This window comes from Dermacentor andersoni, chromosome 6 (genome assembly GCF_023375885.2).
Source record: "Dermacentor andersoni chromosome 6, qqDerAnde1_hic_scaffold, whole genome shotgun sequence".
NCBI classification, from domain to species: Eukaryota; Metazoa; Arthropoda; class Arachnida; order Ixodida; family Ixodidae; genus Dermacentor; species Dermacentor andersoni.
In genome coordinates, this window is record NC_092819.1 from 149,894,766 (window position 1) to 149,908,558 (window position 13,793).

The 13,793-nt window shown below is 46.8% G+C and overlaps 1 protein-coding gene across 1 annotated transcript; it reads left to right on the top strand.

The window, feature by feature from the left end:
- Positions 1-567: 567 nt before the first annotated feature.
- On the top strand, positions 568-13,282 carry LOC126523502 (uncharacterized). The gene is made up of 4 exons (XM_072289001.1): positions 568-605; positions 690-932; positions 10,024-10,177; positions 12,495-13,282. The coding sequence occupies exons 1-4, from the start codon at positions 568-570 to the stop codon at positions 12,573-12,575; spliced, it is 516 nt and encodes a 171-aa protein (XP_072145102.1). The 3' UTR covers positions 12,576-13,282.
- The last annotated feature ends 511 nt before the right edge of the window (positions 13,283-13,793 follow it).

The following is a 13,793-nucleotide window of genomic DNA, read 5'->3' on the forward strand; positions in this document are numbered from 1 at the left end:
CCGGGACCGGCCCACTTTCTGGGTACTTTCCTCGTAGCACACTCCGTAGAAATTGTGCGACGTTGTACTGACTTCGTGATCGGAGTCGTGATCGGAGTCACATTACTGGACTGCAGTGTGATAGGGGGATATTGAAACAAACCTCTGTAATGTTCTGGACACTGTTTGTCTGTTGATAATGAAGTGGCTAAGTGAACTATACTCTGCCTCATCAGTTGCATTCAGTGCAGCAAAAAAGCTACGGGTCTTACTAGCCAATGCAAAACGAGGGGAGGTTTGCCCACTGTGCACTTCTAGTCCTTCTGGTTGTTTAGCTGATCTGGTATGGTGCACAAAGAGATTAGCAGCAGACTATGGGCAAGTCCCTTGGCTTCTCATTCCTCATTAGCTGATGGGGCTTGTAACTTTTGCTGCACGGTATGAAGTTGTTGTGACAAAGTATAGTCTGAACATACTTGGGGAATGAATAGAAGCAAAAGATAACAGGACTACAAACTTTTTCCTTCTTGGTCTTGTCTGTCCTCATTCCAGATTTTTTGCACTGTTTGCTCCCAAAATTGTGATGTGATGGTGTTCATAAAGCACTTGGGGGCGGAGGGGCTCAAGTAAGAGCTAGAAGACTTGAAAGGGAAACCTGCATAAGTGGAAACGGGCAAAATGTAATTTTTTTAATTTAGAAGATAAAAAAGAGGTCTCACGCATGCAATTGCCATTCCGTCACAGCGCTATGTGAAGCACCCGCGGCTCGAGGAACTCGACAAGGCGGATCTGGTGCAGTTGTACGAGAAGACAGTGCTGCCATTGCCGCAGCGGGAGTACCGCGACACACGGTCGGGGCGAGCCCTGTCAGCCCTGCGGGAGCAGGCCAACAGCCGCTGCAAGCGGAAGGCCTCCCAGGAGTCTTCTTCTGACTCAACGTCCACAAAGCACCGGTCAGTTATGACTCTCATTGTCCATTAACGTCCAGTCTTGTGCTCCTACGGTGTAGTGAAATTCAGAGATGCAGTTCGACACAAAATCGACACCAGTCTGATAAAGGTGTGTGTCAAATCCCACTGCGGCCACCAAATGTTGCGACTTTGGGAGACGGAGTCTTGGAGTTGGCAGAGGGGAAGCAACATTGGATGTCAGCTGTAAGACAGATATCACCATTATATCATACAGCTTCCAGCACAAGTTTAGTATGACTTGACTTCAGACTTGGCTTACCATTCTGATGTGTGCACAGACTTACAAACAGAAATTTGTTAGCATGGAGCTTGAGCATGCATTTATTGCTTTCACTGTGCTGTGGTCAATTTCTTTTGCATAAACAGAACATTCATCTTGCTATGTACAGCCTGGCACCTACATACGCCTTGCACTGAGTAGACTAAGCGCAAACACCCTAATTTTTTGTAGTGCATCCGAGCAACTGATGGCTTTTCAGATGACTGCTCCACTAACAATAATTCCGAAGACCATATGGTTGCAAAGAGCATCCACACGACGGTGGAGGTGAGCAGATGACGCAGCTGAGCAACACTACTACTCTCGACCCCACAGTCTCTACAGATACTAGTGGCAGGTTTAATTGAAATGAAAATACCCGCACTGAATGTGGTGGGAACCTAGCAAAGCGAGCACAAATATGGAGGAAAATGAAGTGATGCCAACTCTAAAGCGGCTGTCGCAAAAAAGATCCCAGGAAAAAAAAACTGACCTTGGTTCTGACTTGCAAGGCTTGTTCGTGCACCCAGAGAACGAGACTATGCTATTGCTCTTTCATCCGCACACCTCTACCTCAGTGTTCATGTGGCACAATGAGGTGGGATGTGCATCATGGTAAGGATCCATCAGCCGGGCCAGCCTCTCCAAACGTGCATACACTGAGGGATCCATTTTGCAGAAGTAGCCAGACAACAAGGTAGGTGTTCACGTGCACAGCTCACAAGATGGAGCACAGAGCAAAACGGAACAAACACAACAGCTTGTGGGTTAGCACGCGGGACCGTCACTGGAAGTGCACTTCACAACAAAATTGTTAAAAAACAAAAAAAGGAAGAAGAAAAGGGCCATGACATGTGCGTGACGTGATCCTCCAGCTCCAGTATGGGAGAACGTAGGGAAGGAATTTCGCTTGCGGAGGCTAGACGAGGCAAGTGGTGAGAGTGTCAGTCTTGGCAGGGAAGCTTGTGTCATGAACCGAGACGTTGCAGCAGAGCGCCAGGACTAGAGGACCAGCTTAGCAGGCTCTTAGAATGTACCAGCGTGTGCTGTGCTTGCACCGTGAGCACGCACTGCCCAACTTAATTTTTCTCATCTTTTGCCATGCCGACCGAAGGCACCGACTTCTAGCATTCGCGCACAGCGGCATTGGTGGGTGCTAAAGCGCCCCTCGCCCAGTTGGAACGACGAAATGTACTCGGTAATGAAGTAAAGATGGTACTGTCTTCGTTACATGCAGATCTGTGGATACTTTGGTGACATCTGTGGGGAGCTTTGTGAGAGGCGTCTCAAGGTAGGCCGGTTTGAGGTGGTCTAATGGGACTACTTCTTCACGACCATTCAGTAGGATGGTGGTGGGCTCCGGCGTCTTGTGGAGGACATGGTACAGCCCATCATAGGAGGGTGTAAGAGGTGCCTTCACGGCGTCTCGTCTGAGAAAAACATGGGTTGAAGACACAAAGTCCGGGTGCACAAAGATGCTGTGGTCCAAAGATCAAGGCAGGACAGGGTGCAGTTGTTGAATGCAGTCCTGTAGGTATTGAAGGTACTGCAGCGGCTGGTGCGAGGGGTCCAAAGGAATGAACAAGTCTCCAAGGACCCGCAGGGGTACACCATTGACGAGTTCGGCCGGAAAACAGCCAAGGTCACGACAAAAGACAGCGTGTAGGCCGAGAAGCACCATAGGAAGGTGGTCGACTCAGTGCTCCCGATCCATGCGCGCAGTGAAGGCAGCCTTTAGCTGGCGGTGGAGCCGTTCAACCATGCTGTTGGCACAAGGATCATATGCAATGGTACGGCAGTGTTTAGCGCCAAGCAGGCGGTTGAGGGAAGTGAAGAGGGTACAGTCAAATTGCCGGCCGTGATCAGCGGTCACGATGCTGGGGCAGCTGAAGCGGGAAACCCATGCTGAAACAAAGGTCATTTTTGCAGTGATGTCCGGAATGGGCATGGATTCGGGCCAGCGTGTGAAGCGGTCAGTCATTGTTAGAATGTACCGGCAGTCATGAGAAGGAGGAAGTGGTCCATGCAAATCAAAATGGACGTGGTCAAAGTGGCAGCCAGATGGCAAGAAAGACTACAGAGTCTTTGTGTGGCGGGTCACTTTGGCGGTCTGGCACGCAAGGCACGAACGTGCCCACTAGCGAACATCAGTGTTAATGCTTGGCTAGATGTAGCGCTGTGTAACAACGTGCTGTGTGGCTTGGATGCTGGAATGGCAGATGTCTTGAAGGGATTCGAACACCGCATGACGGAAGGCGGCCGGAATGAAGGGGCAAGGTGGAGCCACTGACATGTCACACCAGAGTGAGCCAGGCACAAACGGGTGAGGAACGAGTTGTAGACAGGGGGAACGGGGATGGTCACACAGCGCTTGCAGATCATGATCTTCCATCTGCACCCAAGCTAGACGTTTGCAGTCCACAGTTGATGTAGAAGTGCCGAGTGAAGTGATGCGGAAGAGTGCATCAGCTGCCTCATTTTCGGTGCCTTTGATGTGCCGGATATCCGTAGTGAACTCCAATATATAGGCCAGTTGACCAAGTTCACATGCGACGTACTTGGAAGAGTTTGTACGGAAGACATACGCCAGAGGCTTATGATCTGTTAGAACATAACATAGCTGACCCTCCAAGAAGAGCCGGAAGTGCTGGATGGTGGAGTACATAGTAGATGGTAGAGTAGATGGAGCAGCTTGCAGCCAAAAATGCAGTAGCGAGCCTTGGCACGTTGGAGCTTCTGCAAGAAGAAGCTCAGTGGGTGCCACTCGGACTCAATTTGCTGCTGGAGAACAACGCCGATGGCCACACTGGAAGCATGCACCATGAAGCGGGTCAGCACGTTATTTCTAAGGTGGATGAGAAGCACCGAATTAGCGACGGCTTGTTTAGCAGCCCTGAAAACAGCTTGAGCTACGGGAGAGCAGGAATTCGTGGATGAGGAGCCTTTAGTCGGGCGAAGAAGGTCAGTCAATGGGTACAGAGGCTCAGCGCAGTGCGGGATAAAGCCTCGGGAGAAATTCACTAGGCCCAGGAGCTCACGCAGCTGGCATAGGGTACTGCATATGGGGGGGGGGAGGTGCTGGGAAGTTTTGCACGGCCTGGACGTGGGAGGGCAACAAACAAATTCCCAGTGCCGAGGGAAGGGACGGAGATTGCTGCTGCAGCTGAGTCACTTTCGCTCATTCGTAGGTGCCACGGTGTAGCGTGGGAGGAGTCACGTGAGGTGGAGTCTGTTGGCACAGTCACAGGCAGTGGAGTCAGCCAGGTGCAGAGCTGGCACTCCGAGGCTGGCTCAGCGGCTGGCGTGGACGGATCAGATAGAGGGTTGATCGGGGTCCAGTGGTATGGGCGATGATGTTTGTGACAGCCCGGATGGCGTGCAGCACAGGAGTCAGCGTGAGGACGGCGATGTCACTGGTGGCACGTGCCATCATTGGTGGCGATAAAGATAATGACACTGGAGATCTCACGAAGTGCATCTGTCGGCTGATGAAACGTCATCGTGGCAGGTCGAGGGAAGGACGCCGGCCTGCTGATGATGGCCCACAGGCGCAGGAAGATACGTGCCTGGTGCTGGCTGTGAGGCCGCTGGTGGAGATGAGTTGCGCACCATGCGATCAACCTCTGGAGCGCCGTGGAAGTTTAAGACATATTGCCGCAGCTCGTCATAGGGGCATGGGCTAAGTGATGGACGCTGAGGCGGAGCTGGAGATCAAGCAGTAGGACATCGAGGAGTACCTGGTACTGGACCTCCTGGATCCAGATGCTGCTCCGCTCCAGAGCCGCCTCGAACTGCGCAAACCATGCACCAACGTAGCTTGACTGGAAGGGTGGCAGTAGTGGGTCGAACTGGGGCTCCAGCCAGATAGCCATGGCAGCGTGACGCTCGGTCAAAGTCGTGTTCTACTGGGTCACCTGTGTTGCGAACTGAGAGGTTGCAGTGGAGCGCCAGGACCAGAGGACCAGCATAGTAGGCTTATAAAATGTACCAGTGCATGCCGGGCTTGTACCGCAAGAACGTGCTGCCCAACTTTATTTTTCTCATCTTCTGCCATGCCAACTGGGGGCGTCGACCTTTACCATCTACATGTAGCGGCGTCTGTGGGCGCTGCACTTGCCTCCTGAAATCATGAATTCGTGACACTTCACATATTTCTATCTCCGTTAATAATGAACCAATTCGAAATTTGAAAAATTCTTGCTGTAGGGCAACCCCTAGAGGGCATGTAACAACTCCCAGCATGAGCACGATCTGAGATAGTTGTCCGAAACGCACATTCAGTTTGCGTTCATTTTCGCCTCACGCAGATTGGCCTAGGCCGCGCCGAGTCGTTAGTCGCCGGGTGTGGATTACGACTTGGCGCAGCCTAGGCCAATCGCGTGAGGTGAAACTGAGCGCAAACTGAATGGGTGTTTCAAACGACGATCTCCAATCGCGCCCCATATAATCAGCATTCGCTATGTGGCCTGGTGAGTGGCCCTTTAAGGGAGTGCTGGACACAATCAAGGTCCTGGAAATTGAGCATAGAGTTGGATGTTGGTGATGCAGAATATGCACGCAACAGTAAAGAGGAGCAGTTGGAAGCTACAGCTCACACCTCCTCATGCGCCTTCTCGTTTCCGTGGATACCCCTGTGAGGCGGTGGTATTCAGTGCGTGACCTTCTTCTTGGCTGCAGTTGCATTGTCAGCTGCAGCCAAGAAGCAGGACTTACAAGCATGATATGCATCTTGCCAGTCTGTGTAAATATTGATGATGCTTCCACTGCTGGAAGAGCACAGCATGATGTTGAGAACCCATGCAGTAAAATCCAAGAACAAGGGACCCTACCTACATATTCTAGTTATAATGGTTGATCAGAGTAGAAGGAAGACACTGGGTACTAGTTACAGTGGTAAGTTTGAAGTCACATAAATGCTGGTTTGATTCCCCGCACCATCGCACGGTCTTCTTCTTTTTTTAGATTGTCTCAAAATCTTCCAGAATTTTTGCAGATGGGCAAATACGTCCTTTCTTTGCCTCATGACTCCTGTTCACTATAAAAAAAAGAGCATATGAAAGAGACAATTGGGCATCTTTAAGGCTATAGTTGGAACATACAATGAACCCACACAAGTTTCTAGGAATTTACCATTTACCAATTTTACCATTAAAATTGGTCAGTTACATGAACTCACTTGAGGCATTTTCTGAAAAGGCTTGTTAAAATCTATAGGGTGTGTTCAGATAAGGACAAAACTTTCTTGTTTTCAGTGAAAAAATGTCTGTGTAGAAAAGAATCAACCTTTGTTTTGTGAGGCACGGCATCGATTTCGAGAATGAAAATTGCGAGTCACTAAAAGTTAAGAAAAGCATGTTTTGCTACTTGTTGATTTTACTAGTTTGAGGGCCTATCCAAAACTAAAACATTGTACACCGCCAGACATTATTTTGGGGCTAATTTTAGCCTATTAGAACTTTGAGCTGAAGGAAACTTAGACTTATGTCGACTGCAGTGTTTTTTTGAACAGTTGCTAAACTTTGCTTTTCGAGCAAGCGCTTCTCACTAATTCCAAGATGAGTGGCTTTTAGCTAAGGCAACGAACCTGAAAATTTTTTTTGAGAAATCTTCATATAGTTTCTTGCAGATAACGCATAGCCATGCAGCAATTAAAAATGTTGCTCTGTCTTCGAAAAAGTGTATTAAATGTTTTTTAGTGTTTTCACGAGAAGTAGAGCAATTCATTCCATCTTGGTGGTTACAGCAGCCTCCTGACATATTTTAAAAGTGTATGACCAATGCATTATTCCCAGTATAACCTGTGAGGTTGAAACTCGTTATAACAAACATACTAACAGTTATTAAGGGGCGAAAATTTAATTCCATGGTTTTACGTGTTGAAGCTGCGATATAATTATGACGATGAGCAAAATGAGAACAAGGTAAAAGCGGGAGCTATCGTTTCGACAAGTGGACATGTATATTTTTTAAGGCAAAAAAAGAAAAGGACAAGTCCACTTGTCGACACTTTGGCTCCCGCTTTTACCTTGTTCTCGTTTTGCTCATCTTCTTGAATTTCCGTTTGCCGCTTTCCCTGTGTTTTCCCTGAGTATGATTATGAGGCACACAATAATGGGAGGCCCCAAATTAAATTTGACCTGCCAGAGTTTCTTAATGTGCACCCATATCTAAGTACACGAGCATTTTTGCATTCTGCCTCCATCAGAATGTGGCCTCCACGGGTGGGATTGAACTCGCAGCGTCAAGCTCAGCAGCATGCCGTGGTGGATAGATATTAGGGATCAAGCAGTGAGTGATGGAATGGGTAATGACAGGCGCTACATTAAGAGACAGGAACATAGCAGCGTGAATTAACTATTTCGTTACTGCAACTATATAAATAAATCCATTTGATCAAAACTACACAAAACAAAAAAAAAGAACAAAATGAATAATGGATTCCATCACAAGACGGTTATGCTGTCAAACCCACTTATAAGGATACCGGTTTTAACAATATATTGGTTATAACAATGAGAAGCTGCTGCACCGTCAACTTTTGTATGTTTCTATGGTGAAATAACCTGCTTACTACACTGCCCAGATGCTGCATTATCGGTTATAACAATGAAGTTCGGCTGCTGGGTGTTCAGGCCTAAAGGTAGTGAAATGCAAAATCCTTGAAAATAAAGCGAGAAATTCGAGCCACTGCAGGATGGGTCGCTGCTCCAACAGCCTCCGTGCGCTCATTTTCTAGGCATATCTGCACGCGTAGAGCTTGGCTGCGCCCGCAGCTCTACGCTACCCCACCCTCCGAAACACGAATGGACCACACCAACTGCTCGCTGGCTCCTCATTCAGCACAGTTCTGCAAACAGCTTAATCGCTCGCGCTGGTCTTCGTTGTTTGCATTGAAATCATTCCTGGCCACGCAGTTTCTCGCCACCGAAACAAAAGATGGCTGATCCACCTGCTGATCATCAGCAATGCACGACGTTGCCGGTGAAAAGAAAGCGCACTGCTGTAGATTTGGAAACTGAGTGCTTATAACCGATGAGGCGATCGTCCTGACCGTGCTTGCATCAGATAGTGACGGCAGCGATGACGCGGTAGAGCAGGCTGCCCAATGAGGCGATTGTCGCGACCGTGCTTGCATCAGACAGCGACAGCAGCGATGACATGGTATAGCAGGGGAGGGGGTGGTGGGGAGGGGAGCTGGCCTCCCCGCCATTATAGTTTTCTCACAACAGCTCTGCCATCCCCCTATTTTGATTTTTTCATGTGACCCGGTTATAACAATTATCAGTTATACCAATGGAATTTTCGTGGCACCTGAATATTGTTATAAGTGGGTTTGACTGTATGTGTGAAATCAACGAGCAAACATAGACTCGGCGAAAGAAATAGTGCACCTAAATATCATGAAAATTTTACCTCTTTTCTTACTGTGCCTTGGAAATAGATCAACTTTGATCAAAATATATCAAGATCAATTTGTTTAACAGTTTTTTTACGAATTGTTAAACTTTTCCTTTGGAATTTTTCTACTAAAATCATCATGCACCACCCGAAATAATGACTGAACTTTAATTATTTGACAGATTTAAAAGCCTGGAAAAATAAAACTACTCAAAATTTTCACTTTACTCAACTCTGAAACATAATTTTTAAATGAAAGTGGCATTTAAAACACAGAAGCTTCACTCGCATTGTCTAATGTCCCGATCTAATTTCTAGGCTGTTTTAATGATGTCTTAAAAAACTTTAGATGCTCATGAGTTCATGTTATTTTGATAATTGTGTTCGAGGAATATCAAGTTCAACTTTATTTTTCCCTCCATGGGTTGCCTTTACCCATCAGTGTTTCGACAGCATACGTACAGATTATTACGCACAGTCCTTCCCGTCGTTTGTGGTTTTCACTCACACAAGAGCATGTAGTCAATAGACAGCTTTATCATAGCGTAAAACGCTTGCTTTAGCGTGTGACGCAATGTTAACGCTAAGAAAGGCTGCACTGAGTGGCATAAACTACTGCTTTAGAATAGCGGAACGGAGCAAAACGTTAATACTAATGCAAACATATATGGCACCATCTGGACATGAAGAACTAGTATAGGCATTGGCGCCATCTCGGCGCAGCTACAGCAAACATTAGCAACCTCTCTCATGAAGCCTAATGCGCCGCTAATCAAGAACTTGCCTCGAGACTGACGCCCACTTGTAACCTATATGATGTCGTCGAAGCATCATCGCATAAATCTAAACGTGAGCATTAGCGGGGAATGAATGAGCCGAACAGTGCAGGCCGACGACTCGATGGATGCCAAGAGGACAGCTCTGACTTCGACTGGTGCCGCCATGCTGCCGTACATAAGGCAACATGGCAGCATTACCATTTGTGCGTTACCATTCAACACTAAATCCCATGTATAGCGTATATACGTAGGAGGTCCAGCACTGTTTATGTACAATGCAAGTGCAGTGCGGAGCACGCAACGCTGACGCTAATGCTAATTTCCTCCATTTACTTCTTCACGTTATACTAAAGTTGTCCAATTTCAGACTGACCTTCTACTGACCCTTTACTAGCAGCCAAATCTCTTCGATTTTAAACACCACCTGTGCAAGTGTCCTTGTTCATTACTACACAATATTGTGCAACGCTTCACATTACTGTACAGCTCTGTACAGGAACTTAACAAAGCATGTGGAGGCTCCAGTGCCAGTTGAATGCACACTAGACCACCTTGCTTACACAGAAAAGCTTGTCGAATGCAGTCCAAGTCTGAGCATCTAACAGGTCATTCATTGCACTGCACTGCATGTACACAGCAAAGGCAGCCATGGTCAAGCACATGACGACGACAAGGCACGGCGGCGGCCAAGCAAACCTCTCGCAAAGCAGGACAGGAAATCAGATGCCGCAGCGAGTGGGGGCGGCGAGTGGGGCTCCTGGGATGAAGAAGCCAAGTCCAAACCGAGCAAGGTGGGTCTTTTTATTGCGATAGAAATTAAATAGACGCCCCAGGTGCATTTCTGCCGTCGCCATCACCACGACGTTCCGTACGAGTGAAAGCGTGTGAGGGTGAGCCGGTGACTGTGGTTCTCGCGTGCCGACGAACACTGCCCAGATGCATGCCCCCTTCTATGGCACGCGAGGGAGGAGGGGCATTCTTCTTGGGGGCAGCTGCTAGGGTACCTTGATGTCCTCCTCGCCCGCCGCTCCATACAGAGTGGAGACAACTGCGGCGTCTCCTACGGCTTTGGCTGTGTGAATCGCGGACGCCGTAGTAGACGCCTTTGGCGGACACCATAGGGACGTGTTGCCGGCGCTCGTGTGTCTTGAAAGCGATCTGCGATGTCGTCGAAGTGCGCGCTCGCACAGGCCTCATCTTCAAAGCGATCTGCGATGTTTGCAGAGTGCGCGTAGTGCTGGTAGCTTTGTATGCACTGTGCTTTCAACATTTCATTTGCATTGAAGCGACAGATGCATGGAGGTCAATTGGCTTGCAGCTGCTGCCACGATTTCTAACCAGCATTTTACAGACAGTTTCTGCGGTCACCGAGTGAGATGTGTTCATGTTTACCTGTATGCCTGTGACACCGTGCTGGTTAATTTAGTTAAAACACGTTGACAGGCTAGCTGGTTTGAATCCATGATAGAATGCTTAAGCGTGACTCAACGAGGACATAGAAAGAAGCAGACACACAAACACAGCACTGTCTCTGTGTGTCTGTTTCTTTCTACGTCCTCATTGAGTCACGCTTATGCATTCTATCATTGTTAATTTAATTAGTAAGCGAATGTTTACAAGTTTATATGACCGATAAAACTACTATCCTCACTTTGTACAGCTATCTGCTAATTTGCTATCGCAATCGGTGCTTCGCCTTTTGGGCGGAGCTGCGATATTTTATTTTTTATTTTTACCTGTAGTGCATTATGCAAACTTTGTCCGTCTGAAGTCAGTTATAGTTCCTGGTTTATTTTTGCATGCTACGTTTTGCCTAAGCAGGACATGCTGTACAAGTAAAAAAAAACAAGCAATTAATTGCTGTTCAACAAACTTAAATGTGGAGTGTGTGCAAGCTACTAGGGCTAATAACTACGCAATAGGCAATTTCACTCTGGGTGCTTTATTTTGTGTACGAGGCCATGTTCATCAGAAACATTTCAGTGCAACACATTTTAATAGGATCGATAGTTGGACTGGGTACGGCAACAGAATTTTGTTGCAGCGCGAAAGGACGAAAACGTAGAAGAGATACACATTCGTGGTCGGACAGGGAATATGCATACCTGCTAAGTATGTGTGCTCGGTCTACATAATCTGTTAATACTATAAGTGTTTTTTGCATTTGTGGTTTTGATTTTATGGCAGTTCTTGATGTTTGATATTTGCTTTTGACTATTATGCTTTGTTGACCTTCAAAATTGTGTCTGACCAGGTGTTTTTTTTGGTTTCCATGTATGTGTGTTGAAATCGCTTACTATGTACAGTATTTTTCAATAAGGTCTGCAGTTAAGAATCGGCTCTCATCCTGTGCATCTTGTCTATGTCTTCATCCTCGTACGCTGCAGCAAAATTATGCAGCACAGTGTTGGACAATAGTCCAACACGGTTGTGGAGGAAAAAGAAAAAAAGAACAAAAACGTTTATCTGCATAAGTTCATGTTACAGTGCAAAGATTGTAGCCACTGATCTGCACAGCACTTGAGTGTCCATCCTTGGCAATATCAATACAAGCTAGCATGAGTACAGGTCAAGCTTGAGGCTCTAAAGGTGTCTGGATTGGAAGATTTCATTGTGGGATCAAATCCCGGCCACGGTGGCCTCATTTCAATGGGGGCGAAATGCAAGAGCACCCGTGTATCATGCATTGGGTGCACATTAAAAAATCCCAGTTGGTCCAACTTAGTCCGGAGTCGTTCCTCACTACAGCGGGCCTCATAATCAGATAGTGGTTTTGGCACGTAAAAACCCAGAATTTAAGGTAATTTTTGAAATGCGAGGGGTCTTTTAACAAGGTAACAAGCCTTATTGGGATGATGCACACTCCTATAGTGGTAACAAAACTGGAATAGGGCCACTAAGTGCTGCTACCAATGCTTCTAACACGGCCATCAGAGCACTCTGATAGCAGTCTAAAATGACCAGCTGAATGTAGTATCTATGTGGGGACTGTCTAGCCAAGATGGGGAAGTAGCTGTCTGTACTGAGTGGGGAAGAACACACCTTTAGTGACAGCTGGCTTGTTTGGTTCGTTACTTTGTTTTTGTCAACTGAATTTTGCCCTTGCAGACGAGTGTCACAAATAGGTGCCACGGCGAGGGCGACGGACCTCCGAGGAAAAAGCACCGGACTCCAATCACATGGCCATAACTGGTGCAGAAGGGTTCGAGCAAGCTGCCACCAAACTCAAACTTGACGCATGTCTGCAAAGGTGGCGAAAATGGTGCCGAGGCTCAACACATTTACACTCGCTATCATCTTTGTCATCTTCGTCATCATGTGCATTTTGTTGTGTGCAACACAGGGGGGCACCATTTCACTGAATGCACATCTGTAAAATGTTAAGCAAATATGAGGGATGGGCTTTCCCAGCTAAACCACTGAAATTTTGAGCTGAAGAGGCCTTTTACAGTGTGCTTAATTCAAAATGTTTGCCTATGGCAGTTTCATATTTCGTTAAGATTATGTCTCAACTGCACATTTTCTGCAGTGGCGCCAGGTGAAAAGAGCAGATTTTCTCTGCAATGGAACAGTGGCACCATCTGTCACAGTTATGGTGAAACAAGGCATACTGTGTTTTGCCATAACAATGGCAGATGGCACCAGTACTCTTTTCAGTGACAAACTGCTTTCTTATGACCACGTTGCTGCAGACAAGGTGTAGTTGTAATTTATTCTAGACAATGCAGGCACTACAATATATTGTCTACTACAAAATTCCACCTCCGTGAAAAATTTCTGCGCAAACAAGTCGGTAATTGAGCCAGGAGAGCCAAGCATACTTAGCTCTCTTATTTGCACAATGTATTGCAGACCGTGGTTGAAGTGGGCTGACAATAAAAGATTTTGCACACCCAGCTGCAATTGGTAATTGTCTTTTGCTCGTTCTCAATTCACACAAATGCTGCTGTATATTGTAGCACTTATGCAGCAAGTTCAGAGTTCCACGGCGATAACAGTTGAGGGTACCTTAACCCCTTCAGGCACCAAATTAAAGCTTCCGAGGGGGGAAGATGTGCCAATCACCATTTTGGGCTCTCCACATTTCAAAAGAATGGTTTTCAAAAGACAGAATTAATTTTTTACTGTTTTTCGTGATATCCGAATCCATAAACAGTGCACCTGAAGCCAAAAAAAAACATTGCTAGCAACTAACAAAACCTTCTTAGGTGTTCTATGCCGGCTATGTGGCACAAGTTATTTTTCACTCTTTCTTCATTTGATAAGTAACACAAACACATTACCCTGTACCATATGCAAGATGAGTAAAAATGGACATCTTGAGCTGACAAGCATGAGAAAATGAAAAACATTCAGCAGCAAATCAAGAACTTGCGGCAATCTGGTGTGCCATCGTGCTCCGGCTAG